At 42.5% G+C, this 15,897-nt stretch overlaps 1 protein-coding gene across 2 annotated transcripts in view; it reads left to right on the top strand.

Annotated features, from left to right (window-relative positions):
• Positions 1-5,394: 5,394 nt before the first annotated feature.
• Positions 5,395-15,897, top strand: part of LOC100992095 (Fc receptor-like protein 2) — a 31,457-nt gene continuing 20,954 nt past the window's right edge. For both annotated transcript variants that reach the window (XM_003821020.6, XM_057302386.2), the window contains exons 1-7: positions 5,395-5,484; positions 6,741-6,761; positions 11,868-12,125; positions 12,384-12,668; positions 13,833-14,120; positions 15,025-15,303; positions 15,563-15,679. In XM_003821020.6, the coding sequence (XP_003821068.4) occupies positions 5,454-5,484; positions 6,741-6,761; positions 11,868-12,125; positions 12,384-12,668; positions 13,833-14,120; positions 15,025-15,303; positions 15,563-15,679 (1,279 nt within the window). In that variant the 5' untranslated portion in view covers positions 5,395-5,453. The remainder of the gene's footprint in view (positions 5,485-6,740; positions 6,762-11,867; positions 12,126-12,383; positions 12,669-13,832; positions 14,121-15,024; positions 15,304-15,562; positions 15,680-15,897) is intronic.

The following is a 15,897-nucleotide window of genomic DNA, read 5'->3' on the forward strand; positions in this document are numbered from 1 at the left end:
CTTCTCCAGGTTTGGAACTAAGTTGACAAAGTCAGATTGGAGACAAAATATCAGCTTTAATAATGACCATACTAGACTAGATCATGTGACTTATATTTGAGCCAAATGGAGATTTTCTCTACTTTTCTATCAATAGGCTTTGGGACTTACTGTTAGTAGAGTTGTGTTTAGCCAGCAGAGGACCCTGGCTTCTGTGATAACTCATTGAGATAATTACACATAAGAAAATAAGCAGGAAGAGATTACTTTCTGTTTGAGGACAAGTGAAGAGAGAGAACAAGGTCATGAGCTGACATCTTCAACCCAACTCACCAATCAGATGAGCCTCTTCTCCCATGCAGAGGAACAAATAGTAGGAATAAAAGGACAATAGTAAAAGGACCAAAAGAGTTTTATCTGGTGGTGTTCTTTCCTGGGAATGGAGTGGGTGTCTCCTCCACCCTATGAAAATATAAAGATTTTCCCACCTTCCCACCTTTGGGCCTTACCTCTTGTGATGCTCTTCCTCATACCTTTGGATCTGCCATTCTAAAGTGCCTGTGGATACCTGAGCAGCCCGAATGGGTCCCTGACCTCTTACCATGCTCCTGATGCTTTCTAGGCCTGGAACTTCTCCATCTTCCTAAGTCTTATTTGCTTGATTAAAACCTACCTATCTCTCAATATTCATTTCTTTTGGAAGCCTTTACTCCTTAATCTCCACTGTGTCCATTCACATGCTGTACAGAGCTCCACCACAGCAGTGGGACACAAGTATGTTTACTCTTTTCTATTAGTCTTCTGATGCTAGAATGCAATTTCCATCAGGGCAGGGACCATATCTTTTTATCTGGGTATGTCTAGTGCCAAGTGTATTGCCCATCAAGCAGGGGACATTGAATAAAACTCCACTGAGTAACTGAATGCATGGCTTCATGCATGCATGAATTAATGACTGAATGAATAATGATTCTGCTTGGGAATCATATCTTTATGAACTGTGAAAAAGTTATTAGCAGAGTGTGTTAGAAGAGTGAGCAAAAAAAAAAAAAAAAAAAAAAAGCGTGGTAAGACAAGACAGAAAGCCATCAGTGTAATCTGGATCTTGGTTCTTGCTTTTTTCTTCTACTACAACTGATGCTCACCAGCCTGCCAGAAAGACACCCACAGAAAGCTGCTGTGGGTGATTCTACTAACGGTTGGTGTAGTTGATGACCCATGGTTCACAGCTCCCCTTGGCCTGAAAAGTCATAACCCATCCACCTTCTGGAAAACCCACACATATACAATTAAAACAGGAAGTAGAAAGCTTTGAACTGAATTTGACCTCTAGACATCCCTCCCCACCTGTTGTTCTCATGGAACCCAGGCCACTTGCCGGGAAGTATTTTCATACACGGAGAGAAGACTGCTCACCACCACAGATGCTGCTCTGATGTCTTCTATGAGCCTCCCTAAGTCTTTCTGCCTCTGCCTCCCCTCAGACACCAAGGCTGGGTTCCCCTCCACTTCCACTGTAGGAATAGTAATACCTTCTTTAGTAAGGATTTACCATAGCTTCCATTGCTACTAAAGGAACTGATAATCTTCATGACGAAGGAAAAAATCGAACTTTGTTAAACTCCAGTCCCCTAGAGATACACTATCTAAAACTTCAACTTACTCTTGGCCTTCTCTGATTCTCTGGGCTTCCACTATCTTCATTATCTTCCATGGAGGTAATGACTACTAGCTTCCAAGCATTTATACCCATTCTGAATTCTCTTTCATGCTATTTGCTCCATGCAGAGCCCTATTGGACTTCTAGATATAATAAATTTAATTGTAAAAAATCTTCTGGGCAGAAGGGCCTGGCTCTGTCTAAATTACATTGGAGAGTGTCTGCATAGACAACATTTGTTCTAGCCAGTTCTGTCCCAGAAGTTCTTCAACAAACAACATCACCTCCATAGAACTCGGAAAGTATCTAGTTACTATCTTGGACAGGAAGTTATTAGGGAAAGCCCCACTCAACAAAGACATATCATGCTGCTCAAGGTAATTATTGTAATTATTAAAACTGCTACTACCACTACTGCCATAACAATGATGATGACCATGACTATGACTACTTCTACTGCCATTTATGTAGCAATTATTACGACAAGTAATTTATATATATTATGACATTTAATTCTCTCATAGTGACCTTGGAACCCCAAGCTCAAAAGATTATATCTAGGGATCTTGGAAGTTAACCTGTTTCATTTTTTTATTTTCCCACTCTAACTGTCCTAGTAATCAAATTCATCAAGCAGGAAGTGTGATTTGTTTTATTCTGACATATTTTATGAAGACTCTATTTGTCTCTGTCTCAGTTCTGGCATGCCCCAACTTGGCACTGTATTTTGTATTCCATTCAAGACATTGAACACGGTTCACAGAGATGACTCTTGCTCTGCATCTGGCAAAATAGGCTTCAGTATGTTACCACCTGTGGAATCTCCATGTTAAGGGTTTACCTGGTTGATCCAAGAGGCATTTATATGTATGTCTAATGCTGCTTCTTTCTGATACCTGTGACTCCATCCTGTTGGTGGCAAAATATCCTTGCACAAAAAGTATTATCTCTCACTTTGATCAAACCTACAAAACATAATTTTATTTCTGCCACTATTGCCTTAATTTTTAAGTTACTTTCCCCGCCCCCCACCAGGTATCTATTAAGCCTCTTAATCTCTGGTCACAGTGCCTACTGTGCATTCAAGTTTAGCTATGCTTCCAGGATATGCCTATTCACTTGTAAATTACTGCCATCTGTCAAATACAGAGTAGCACCCACATGAAACATGTTAGCCATCTTAGAGGATTTGTTGCCACCTCTGTGGCCCACACACCTCATTACTGCTGCTTTCCACCTGCACCTTTTATACCAACTGTGAATTTTACCTCATACCATTTGGTAACACCTTAAGAAATATTGATTCTTAACTGAAGAGGCCACATTTCCATAGAGGGTATATAGAAATCAGTGAAGGGATATGGATTATTTTGAAAAATCTCCTTGATGTCTATGAAAAACTTGTACCTACCATCAATTTACCATCAACTTTTTCATGATCCTATTTGTACTCCTTTCCTTAATTCCCTCCCATCCACAAAATTTCTATAGCTTCCAGGTTGGTCAGAATGGGAAGGAATTATAGGCCACCTAGAAACCCATTCAGTAGGCAAGATTTGATGATCAGTGACTAGCTTTGGTCCTGGGAAAGAGTAACTTACACTTTCAAACACATACAAACCGTTTGTCTATGCAGAAAGTTAAAGTAGTATTGTTTTCAACACTTTAAGATGAGAGAGGCCATAAAACCTAGTTTCTTATAATGAATCTTTAAAAAGTAAGTAAATAGCATATGTTTATTGTAAGAATACTAGAATACACAGATAAGCAAAATGAGGAAAATAAAAATCAGCTTTAATTAGATTTTTTGGATATAATTACAGTAACTCTGTGGTGCTAATTGTCTCAGACACTTTTTATTGGAGAGCAGGGGATAATGTGCAGCAGATAAAGTGCACTCTGCAGCCACTTTTTTCTTTTCTTTTCTTTTCTTTTTTTTTTTGAGACGGAGTCTTGCTCTGTCACCCAGGCTGGAGTGCAGTGGCACGATCTCGGCTCACTGCAAGCTCTGCCTCCCGGGTTTGCACCATTCTCCTGCCTCAGCCTCCCAAACAGCTGGGACTACAGGCACCTGCCACCACGCCCGGCTAATTTTTTGTATTTTTAGTTGAGACGGGGTTTCACCGTGTTAGCCAGGATGGTCTTGATCTCCTGACCTCGTGATCCGCCCGCCTCAGCCTCCCAAAGTGCTGAGATTACAGGCATGAGCCACCGCACCCAGCCCACTTTTTTCTTAATCATATATCCTACACATCTTATCTTGCTATTAAATATTATTCCACAGAATTATTTTAATGGCTGTTTGGTTTTCCACAGCATTTGACACATAACTTATTTTTAACACACATCTCTCCTTGTGATATATTTTTAGTATTTTCTTTTTACATTATTATAAGCAAGGCTTTAATAACCATCACATATAAATATTAGCATTTCTCAAAGTAAAACTATGATAATAGTGAGAATAAAATGTTAAGTATCCAATTGTTAAAAATTCAATGTTAAGTATTCAGGTAAATGTTAAGTACCTGAACAGGTAACATTGAGTCTATGAATATTTTCAGTCAGTCCCTCATTTATAAGCACCTGTGATTTTTTGGTTTAGAGTTTCATCCTGCATAAGGTTCACTGATGAGACAACATCTACCAGGACTACATCTAATCAAAGTGAGCATGATAATAGGTGTTCACATAACACGCGCTTGGCTTTGTGTGAGATAACTGTATTAGGATCAGCCTGGGGTACAAAAAGCAATGCAGATTAGAAATAGGCAATGTTGTGATTACAGATTAGAAAGATGGAAATGTTTTCAGCAATATAGTGCAAGTGTTTTGAAGTTTAGTAAAATCTCATTCTAGAAAGTCATCGAATGACTACGAAAAATTTTACTTAAGAAATATGAGCTATTGAAACAATGGCCTTATTATTTTAAGAACCTTGAGAAGCAATATATCAAGATAATAGGGCACAATGTTTAAGAGCCAGACTGTGGAACTGGGCTGCCTGGGTTTGAATCCCAGATCTGTTACTACTAGAAATTGATTAAGCTGATCTTGGTCATTTTACTGGCTGCTATGGTCTGAATGTTTGTGTCCTGGCAAAATTCTTATGTCGATACTTAATCCTCAACGCAATAGTAATAAAAGGTACCCACCTTTTATTACATGACCTTTTAGGGGTCATGAGTGTGGAACTCTTATGAAAAGGATTAGTCTCCTTGTAAAAGAGGCTTGAGGGAGCTTGTTTGCTCCTTCCATCATGTGAAGACACATAGAGGACACCATCTATGAGAAACAGGCCCTCATCAGACACTGAATCTACTGGTGCCTTGATCTTAAACTTCCCAGCCTCTTGAACTATGAGTGATAAATTTATGTTGTTTATAAATTTCTCAGTCTAAGGTATTCTTTATAGCAGCCCCAATGGACTAAGACACTTACCTTTACTAGTGCCTCAATTTCCTTATTCATGTGAAAGGGGATAGTGCCAATTCAGAAACTTGCTGAAGGTAATAAATAACTCTGTAAGCACGAGGCACTTAGAACTGTGTCTGACTCATTGCAACCCATATGTAAATGCTAGGTACCATAATGAGGGTCAAGATACAAAATTTCTGTGGCATTGAGAGGATCAGCTATAATTGTTTTAGCCCTCCCAGGACAAAGATAATGGTTAAACATAGTGGCACTATTCTACTTCCTTTTTTGCTAATTATACAAAACCTATTCTGAAAAGCACATTTCATCGCCTGCTCAGAGTCTCCAGTTGGTGACCAAGAGTACATCTCTTTTCAAATAGCTGGATTAGGTCCTCATGCTGCTGTGGTCATTGCTGGTCATCTTTGGTGAGTTCAATAATTTGACTGAGGAGTGAGGTGGCAGCTGAATGAGGTCTACTGCTCCCAAAAGGTTGGAGGTTTTATCGGAGCCCAGGGACTGGTGGGGATGCTCAGGTCCTGCCTGCAGCTTGGGCTTTAGAGGCAGATGCAAAGAAGTAGGCTGAGGACAGTGAATTTGCAGCACATCCATTAAGCATTAAGCACAATGCTTAATGTTCAAGGTGGACCACTTTACCATTTGCTGGTCATGAATTGCTATTTTGATAATTTAGATCTCATTGAGTAATATAATGTTCTCATAGTAAAATGTTCATAATATTAGCATTTAGCAATGCCCTTCTCCTCTATGAACACCGATTATTCAATTGTTATCTATAAGATTTGGGTTCAGCAGATGCATTGAGACCCTTTGCTAATATTCCTCTGTTTAATCGTGGACAACGAGGGAGATGACAGCTGCTGCTAGAAAATAAGATTCCTGGGTGAGTGCAGTGGCTCATACCTGTAATCCTAGCACTTTGGGAGTCCAAGGCTGGTGGATCACTTGAGGTCAGAGTTCGAGACCACCCCGGCCAACATGGTGAAACCTCATCTCTACTAAAAATACAAAAATTAGCCAGGCTTGGTGGTGGGCACCTGTAATTCCAGCTACTTGGGAAGCTGAGGCAGGAGAATTGCTTGAACCCAGGAGGTGGAGATTGTGGTGAGCCAAGATCGCACCATTGTGCGATTACTCTCTCCAGCCTGGGTGAGAGAGTAAATAAGATCCCTTTCTCTATGCTGTGTAGGCACTAAATAAATATTTGTTATTGGAATAAAAGGGCTCTAACGTGAAATATGGCCATAGGAAAGAGACTGATTTGTTGATTTCTTGGAACTCTCACAATGTATGTTTCCTGATGAGCCCTTTGTGATCATGTTGTCATGTCTATCTACCACTTGAAAAGTCAGAGTGTGAGATAGAGTGGTGGGGATGGTGGAAGGAAAATGAAATCAAGGAGAGTCACTAAATATCCAACATGGGTATTCTCAACAATCCCTTTAGTCAAGCATTGGGTTTGCAACTTGCCTTTTGACTACAATGAATGACAGTTAGATGTGTGCTCGAGGGAGATTGAATTGTTAGTAATAAGAGATTAGGGAAATAGAAAAGAAAGGGAAAATGGAAAGAAGTTTTTGAGCAATTTACCAGAGTAATATAAATTTATAAATTATGAGGGCAAATGCTGTGTGCTAATCTCTGGCTTTTGATCTCCTCACAGATGCAGTCACTGAACAGGCAGGTGAGTCCTCCTTGTCTTTGTTGTTCTTGGTCTCTGGCATATCAGTCACCCCGCTACCCCAGGATTCTATAGAGGTGGCTCTGAAAAGCCTGTGAAGATGTCCTAATATTACTGCCCTCTAGGCTGACATGTTCTGAGGTCACGCAGCCTGTTTCCAACACCACTTGCATGTCTGGGTGATCAGGTACCACCTAGCCTTCTCAAGACCCCACATGCTTGCCTCTTCCTTAAAAGCCTGGCTTTAAGAAGGGCAGTAACATGCAGATTGAAGAGAAGAACAATTTGGAGAGAATTGTTTTCCTGCCCATAGGACTGTAATGCCTCTTTATTGTCTGGCTGAATGCTGAATGTTTTTACAGCTCTGAAAACAGCTATTTATAGAGGAATGTGTCAGAACTACAAACTTCTGCAGGGTCAGAATAAACATGTGTCCTCATTGCTTCTCTAGCTCTAGCTCAGGAATCAGCAAGCTTTTCCTGTAAAAGGCAAGAGAGTAAATAGGCTAAGCTTTTCAGGTGTGTGCCGTAACTACTCAATGCCATTGCTGTGGTAGCAGGAAAACAACCATAGACCATATGTAAATGAATGAGGATGGCTGTGTTCCACTAACATTTTATTTACCAAAATAGTGTTGGCCAGCTCACAGGCCATAATTCGCCAACCCGTGCTCTAGATTTAGTATTTAGTTTTGATTTTTAAAAAATGCATGTATTACTGTTCTAATCATAAAGAGTGAAATAAAGCTAATTTTATTTCACTCTTTCTGAGTTAAATCTGTGCTCAGTGAAGGAAGTCAATGGGAAAAATATTTTATTCCATATACAGAATCTTCACATGAGCCAAGACAAAATCTAAAGAAAGAGAGACTTGTTCCCTTGCCCATTGAATGCTGGCTACCAAGTGGAAGGGGCTCTTTGGGCTCTAAGGAACAGTGTGGGAAAAGCAGATCCTGCTGTCACCTTGAATGGAACAAGAGTGTCCAGGGAGACATTCAGGGGTCCTACCTGGAACTTGCTCAGGAGCAAGTCTGGTCTCTTGCATTCATTCTGTCCCACATAAGGTCCCGGAGTCCCACCCTGTGATACCCATCACTCCACTGTCTGTCTGGATGGAAATTAGAGGAAACCTCGATCAATATTCAGGAGGTTTCTGACCACTAGTGGAATCATGCCAAGACAGCAGGCTCCCTGAAGTGAATCACCTATGACCATTCAGAGAACAGGGCAACAGCCACTTCATTCTCTTTCTTTTCCTTTAGCAAGAGTTTCTCAGAAAACTGAGATGTTCTTCAGAAGTTTGAGATCTTTTCTTTTTAAAAAGAGTAAGAGAGAACTTAGTTCAGCATGATGTACTGGAAAGAGCAGGACTTATATAGCCAGAAAGACCAAATTGAAATCATGGCTTTGCTATATACCTGCTATGTAGGCTGGGCAGTCACTTGGCCTCTGAACCCCAGTCTTGGCTCTGGGGAAAAGTTTCTGGCCTGTTGAGAATTACAATCCCCTGCAAGGTTTGAAAATGCTATTCAGCAGAGCAGCTGAAAAGGTCTTTCTGTCCCCATCCATTGCCTCAATGAAGTCTTCCACCCCATTTCCTCTTTTCAGCCCCACCCATACACTGCACTCACCACCTGGGACTTTGCCCTTGCAAAGCTTTGAGAAACACCATTTGCTTTTAGTTTTTGCTGTTGCTCTGGTAAAGATATTTTTCACTGAAATTCTTGTGAAAAAAACATTATTCAGTCCTGTACATTTTGCTCTGAGTTAAATCTTTGTGCTCCTATTTATTTGCTCTGCCTAAGAACTTCTTGTTCACAACCTACCCTTCTCCCTGCCCCCTACCACTGTCCCTCCACTGCAGTTCTCCTCTGTACTCTTTGGCGGTCAGCATGATTCTATTGGGCACCTCTGCAGGTAGAGCCACTCTCAGCCAGTTTCTGGAGGATTTGGAACTCCCTGAGGATGAAAAAGTCAGCTTTGGGACTCGTTGCCCTCCCCTTCTAGGGCCTCTGACTCCTTGCACCCTGCTAATGGTGCACCGGAAGAACTCTTGAGGTTGCACCACAATGACAGCCAGTGTAGAGCCAGCACACTTCTGCTGAGGCCTCCGAACTGCCAGGTGGTTGGCATTGGAGCCATCACAGCCATGCTAGAAGCAAGTGGATACAAACTGTCACACAAACCCATTATGACTCTTTGGGGTTCCCTAATATGAAACTATGAACCAACTTATGTCTACCCTACAGGTAGGACATCACTCTTAGAGGGTTTGACTTCAAGTCACCTTCATTTATTCAGTATTCCCGAGTCCACCCCATCTCACAGACCTGAAGCCCATTATTTTGGTTGCTCTTGAAGTGCAGTTATGATGAACTCTTATTCCTCCTCAGCCATCATTAGCTTCTGCAACAAAGACATCCCCCATCAAGACTGTGAGATTTGTGGCTCACTGAGTGGTCCATAAATGCCAGCACCATTGTGTGCTTCTCTCACAGAATCCTTAAGACTGCCTGATGAGAGGCAAATGCTCTTTGTTGTTCCATTTCTCAGTTGAGAAACTGTAACTGAACACAGGTCCAGCTGCTCACTGTTTGCAAAGTCCAATTAACAAGAGAAAGATCTGGTAGAAAGAAAGTGACTTTTTAATTCCAAAACATAGCTGAGGGGAAGTAGTACAGGCTTCTGCCTTGAGGGTACCACTTCTATTTCTGGGGCAGAAGGCAAGGGCTTTTAAAGGGGGACTTGGTGTGAACAGCATGCAGGGGAGGTAGCGAGGTGGTGCAAGTCTACATGACTTGCTTTGGATGTCATCTGTCAAGTGATTTGGCTTGGCACCAGTGTGGGCAGAACTAGGTTGTAAATTGAGGCAATCTTCTGGTGAGAGAGAGTTCTAGAGGCACCCGGTTTGCTTCGAGTTTCTGTCTCTGGAACCTCTTAAGTAAACACATAGCTAGATATGCTTTCAGTGCAAGGAGTGGATGATGGAGAGAAGGTAAAAATTATAAGTGCATGAAAAAGGTAAAAATACTTCTTTTTTTCTTAGAAAAATGGGATACTTGGTTACAAAACCAAAGTCCAAAGAGTAAAGTGCTTTGTCCAGTATCACACAGCTAATAATAGTAGACTTGGATTCAAAACAGTGTGATCTGGCTCTTCACAACTAGGTTAAACGTTGTGAGAACTGAAATCAATCAGTATCTCCTGGTGGTGACGATGACTCTCTCTGGCCGCAAGTTCACTTCCAGGCCTCCGAGCTTTAGCATCTCTCCCCAGTGGATTCCTCTCGGAGCTGCAAGCCGGCTCACCCTGCTGCTCCCACTTGCTGGTCTGCTGTTATGGACTCAAGATCATCCACTCCTCACCGCTCTCCATCCTTTGGCTTGCTCTTGGGGCAGTCTGCCTCTTACCATGCAGTGTGAGGATATGAATAATTCCTAACGACCAACTCAAAGTCTCACTTTGTCAGTGGCAGCCAGAGCCAGTGAGGCTGCCTGTCATGCCCTTTGCAACAGTGTCTCTAATCATGACTCGTCTTCCTATCCCCAGTGGTGTTCTCTACAGGAATCTTTCCTGTTTGTGGAGGAAGACTGTATCAGTGGTTTAAAAGTTGGCTTGATTCCGAGTCCCACGGTGGCATTTCCATGAGATCTAGTATCTATTTGCAAAGGAGGCCACAAATCTTGAATTAAGTTAATTGTTTCTCCAACCAACCTTTTCTGCCCTGCTAAATATATATATATATACAATCAGATTGTTCCCCAATGTCTAACAAGTAATTCTGGTTCTGCTGAAATAGCCAGTAGCGAACCATACATTTTGCCAAAAGTTATACCTCCAAATGCCACAGATTTCCTGTGGCTTTTTGGCTGTAGCTCTGCAGTAGTATTTTATGAGTCACCACATCTCTTATTTTATTGCCTTCTGCTTCCTTCTACTATACATCTGACAGTCATGATACAATTGAATAGTGACAGGAAAGATTTTTATTTGAGATATAACTTAATTCTTTACTTTGTGGTCAGAATCCTCTACTATAATCATAAAATATGAAGATGTCATAGACACAAAACATAGTCTGGTACCATAAATAAATGAAGTGACGGGGTCAAAATTAGAGAACCTGTGACCAATCTAAGGAAAACAACCTCTGGGGAGGACATTTGTCTTTGGCAATAGCTTTTTTCTTTATATGATCAGTCTCTAGGAACTAAGCCTTGGATTAAAAATAATCTCTACTTCACTGAATGGATGAGAAAAATTTTCTGAAGGCATTCAAGTGGAGAATTCAAGTAGATAATTAAAGATACTGGATCTTATTCCAGTAACTGGCATATTCCCAATAATCTACGCCACTTGATGGTTTCATCTGGTGAGGCAAGAAGAGGGGATGGGACCTGAATTTATAACACAGTATAGAGCTCTGAGGGCTGGATGACGGCATGGAGGATGAAAAAATAAAGTGCCCGCTAAGGACAATGGTTTCCCTGTGTGGTGTCACCGATGGAGAAGGCTGAAGATGAGGTGTTTATCAGAACACTCCTTCATGAACATTAAAAAACCATGTTTACCTTGACACCCCTGCAATAGACTGAATGTTTGTATCTCCCTCAAATTCATATGTTGAAACCCTAATCCCAGTGTGATGGTATTTGTAGGTGGGGCCTTTGGGAGGTAATAAGGTCATGACGGTGGAACCCTCATGAATAGGACTAATGCTTTTATAAGAAGAGGCCAGAGAGTTAGCTGATTAGTTTTCCATCATGTGACGGTAGAGCGAAAAGTTGGCAGTCTGCAGCCCAGAAGATGGCCGTCATCACAACCTGACAATGCTGGCACCCTGACCTCAGACTTTCAACCTCCAGCATTGTGAGAAATAAATCTCTGTTATTGATAAGCCACTCAGTTTATGGAATTTTGTGATAGCAGCACAAGCTAAGATATCCCCTCAGGAAAAATGGGATGAAACTCTCAGTAATTAAGGCATGGATTGGAACTTCCATCTTGTTTAAAGAAGTAGAGGCTATGCCTGAGACCACCTCACTGCCAATGGAGTCTGTCTGGGTTCTCTGCAGAAATAGCAAATACGGTTTTCCTCCTTCTCTTGCAGATTCGCTGACCCTTGTGGCGCCCTCTTCTGTCTTCGAAGGAGACAGCATCGTTCTGAAATGCCAGGGAGAACAGAACTGGAAAATTCAGAAGATGGCTTACCACAAGGATAACAAAGAGTTATCTGTTTTCAAAAAATTCTCAGATTTCCTTATCCAAAGTGCAGTTTTAAGTGACAGTGGTAACTATTTCTGTAGTACCAAAGGACAACTCCTTTTCTGGGATAAAACTTCAAATATAGTAAAGATAAAAGTCCAAGGTAAAACCCTCACTTCTGTGGGATGGGCTGGGTGAGAGACCACGGCCGCAAGGCAGGGTGGGTACTGGGTAGGGGAAAGCTGCTCATGGGCTAAATATAGACAGGAGTGCTTGTGGTTTGACCATCAAAGGAGCCATAATGGGTGAGAGGTGTCTAGCTCTGAATGTCCTGTTTGCTGGGGTTGCTTCTTGCCAGAGGCTTTTCAGCAGGAATCTTAGCTGTCACTGCTTTGGGGACTATTGTGATCCTTCTCTCTAGAGCTCTTTCAACATCCTGTGCTGACTGCCAGCTCCTTCCAGCCCATCGAAGGGGGTCCAGTGAGCCTGAAATGTGAGACCCGGCGCTCTCCACAGAGGTTGGATGTTCAACTCCAGTTCTGCTTCTTCAGAGAAAACCAGGTCCTGGTGTCAGGCTGGAGCAGCTCTCCGGAGCTCCAGATTTCTGCCGTGTGGAGTGAAGACACAGGGTCTTACTGGTGCGAGGCAGAAACGGTGACTCACAGGATCAGAAAACAGAGCCTCCAATCCCAGATTCACGTGCAGAGCAAGTATCAGTGAGGCTGAGCCTGGAGAAAAAAAGATAGGAGTGTTATAGCTTCAGCTTGGACTACTAGTCTGTTTCTTTGTTCAACTCCTGTCCTTGAGGAAAGTGAAAATTAAGCTAGAAAAACCCTCCAGGTTGCGGCCGGGCGCGGTGGCTCACGCCTGTAATCCCAGCACTTTGGGAGGCTGAGACGGGCAGATCATGAGGTCAGGAGAGAGACCATCCTGGCTAACACGGTGAAACCCCGTCTCTACTAAAAATACAAAAAATTAGCCGGGCTTGGTGGGGGGCGCCTGTAGTCCCAGCTACTAGGGAGGCTGAGGCAGGAGAAAGGCGTGAACCTGGGAGGTGGAGCTTGCAGTGAGCCGAGATCACGCCACTGCACTCCAGCCTGGGCGACAGGGCGAGACTCCGTCTCAAAAAAACAAAACAAAACAAGACGAAAAACCCTCCAGATTGCTCCTGGCTTCCTACTTCGTAAGAATCAGAAATGCACTAAGCCCCTTATAATCTTTCTTTTTTTGTTGTTAGTTAAGTAATATTCATTGATCAAGACTCCATTGATCACTGACTGTATGCCTTGGCATTTAGTAGTGGGTGGGACACTTCAAAAGGCAAACCACCTGCTGTCTAATGGCTCTCCAAATGTCTCCACATGATGAGATTGCAACACAAATTGACTTATTAGAAGGCAATGTAGCATCAGGAAAAGCAGATGTGAATGAACAGAGTGGTCAGAGGAGAAGTTGTATTTGGCTGAACCTTGAAATTAAAAATGATAGAGGAATTATTATTGGGACCGTTGTTAGGAATAATGACTTTTCCACTGCAAGACTGACGATATCAGTGCCCCTCTATATTCTGTGCAAAAGGTGTCTTTGACTCATCCAAAAAATTGAACAGTTTCCTGTCTCATGGAGATCCATCACAAAGTCTTTAAATATTACTACCCATGAAATTGGCCAGGGTTAGGACATTCGAATGTCTTTATCCACATTCCTGAAGGATAATTGTTATAGATTCCCTACCTCCATAGGAATGCTTATAATGGATTATCTATACAATCTCCACATTCCCACATTTTGCATTAGAGAATGGAATCAGTCAAACCCTGTTCCCAGAGTTTCCCTTAGAGTTCTCACCTGTTGTCTTATATCCATCTAGGAATCCCCATCTCTAACGTAAGCTTGGAGATCCGGGCCCCCGGGGGACAGGTGACTGAAGGACAAAAACTCATACTGCTCTGCTCAGTGGCTGGGGGTACAGGAAATGTCACATTCTCCTGGTACAGAGAGGCCACAGGAACCAGTATGGGAAAGAAAACCCAGCGTTCCCTGTCAGCAGAGCTGGAGATCCCAGCTGTGAAAGAGAGTGATGCCGGCAAATATTACTGTAGAGCTGACAACGGCCATGTGCCTATCCAGAGCAAGGTGGTGAATATCCCTGTGAGAAGTGAGTGACACTCTCATTCATATCTTCCAGAAATCCCCAGACCAAGGTCATGATACACAGGAGTCCTGAGGAAATTTCAGGAGGCCCCAGGGATTAGTGCTGTGGAGAACCAAAAGCAATTTGAAAATGGGTTACGCTTGCAGGTTAGACTGCTGACCTGTTTCTTTTTGTGGAAGGAAATATAAAGAGGGCTGTAATCGATTATGAAGCATAAGCATTCTTGCAATCCTACGATAGGATAATAAAACATCTATTACATGAAACCTTTGGGCTCTGGGCCAGGGAGTATCATGGATCTAAAAGGTTCATAGTGGTAACAGCCTGCTTCATTTTATGTCATCTCCTTCAAAGTGATTAGAGTGTTTCTAGCTTGCCGAAACTGCACCCAAAGGGAGACATTTGGAGCCATGTTATTGGTGATTTACTGGTGTGGAAAATTACCTGGTGTTGTAGCCAAGTAGCCATTTCCATTCTAACCCAGTCCTACAGTCCTGAACTGGGCTGAATAAACATACCTAAATATATGTTTAGAAATGCTCCTATGTATCAGTTTTTCCAGGAACAACTATAATATTATAGAAATCTTAAAATTATTTCCTAATAAAAAATTATAGGATACAAAAGAAAAAAAAGAAATATGAAGAGGGCTGGATGGGCACAGGAAAACAATCAGATGAGAACAACAGATGACCGTGTCCGTAGGCAGCACCCAGAACTGATATTCCCCTCAAACGTCTAAATATATTGTTGAGAAAATTATCTCTAACTGTTCTAGTGGGAATGTGGGAATGGAAAATATGCAACAGCCATGCGGCCAGGCCCTTTGCTGAGCCTGCAAGTTGGGAGTTTGTGGATCTATTGAGGCATCACAAATCTTTTCTGATAGCCCCTCTGTGTCTGTCAGTTCCAGTGTCTCGCCCTGTCCTCACCCTCAGGTCTCCTGTGGCCCAGGCTGCAGTGGGGGACCTGCTGGAGCTTCACTGTGAGGCCCTGAGAGGCTCTCCCCCAATCTTGTACCAATTTTATCATGAGGATGTCACCCTTGGGAACAGCTCGGCCCCCTCTGGAGGAGGGGCCTCCTTCAACCTCTCTTTGACTGCAGAACATTCTGGAAACTACTCCTGTGAGGCCAACAACGGCCTGGGGGCCCAGTGCAGTGAGGCAGTGCCAGTCTCCATCTCAGGTGGGTGGGTGTTACCTGGATACAGAGTTTGATGTCAATGGCTGTGTCTCACCAGCCTGGAGATGTCTGCTATGTGTGAAGAGGGGGAAGGTGATCTCAGTGTCCAGTTGCTTCTCTTCTCCCCACACTAACCTGAAGAGTACAGACTACACTTCAATGATCTCTTACATGAATTTGTATTTAACATCCCTATATAGCATTTATAAGAAGGGCCCAAGTCTTAAACCTCTGGGGCTGAAGCACTGCTTTCTTTCCTCAGGACCTGATGGCTATAGAAGAGACCTCATGACAGCCGGAGTTCTCTGGGGACTGTTTGGTGTCCTTGGTTTCACTGGTGTTGCTTTGCTGTTGTATGCCTTGTTCCACAAGATATCAGGTTGTATCTACCATTTGGATTCTCCATATTTTGCTATGACCTTTCCACTACTGATATAGATTGAAATTACAAAAAAAAGAAGAGAGAAAAGAAAACTCTCCAAAAGCCAATAATTTCTTTTTATGCTTCATAATTCTGCAAGGCTCTGTGCAATGCTCAATGTGGTCATACTGCTAATTATACAATATGTCACTGTTCCCTGTGCATAGTCACTTGAG

The sequence above is a fragment of the Pan paniscus genome, chromosome 1 (genome assembly GCF_029289425.2).
Source record: "Pan paniscus chromosome 1, NHGRI_mPanPan1-v2.0_pri, whole genome shotgun sequence".
NCBI lineage: Eukaryota > Metazoa > Chordata > Mammalia > Primates > Hominidae > Pan > Pan paniscus.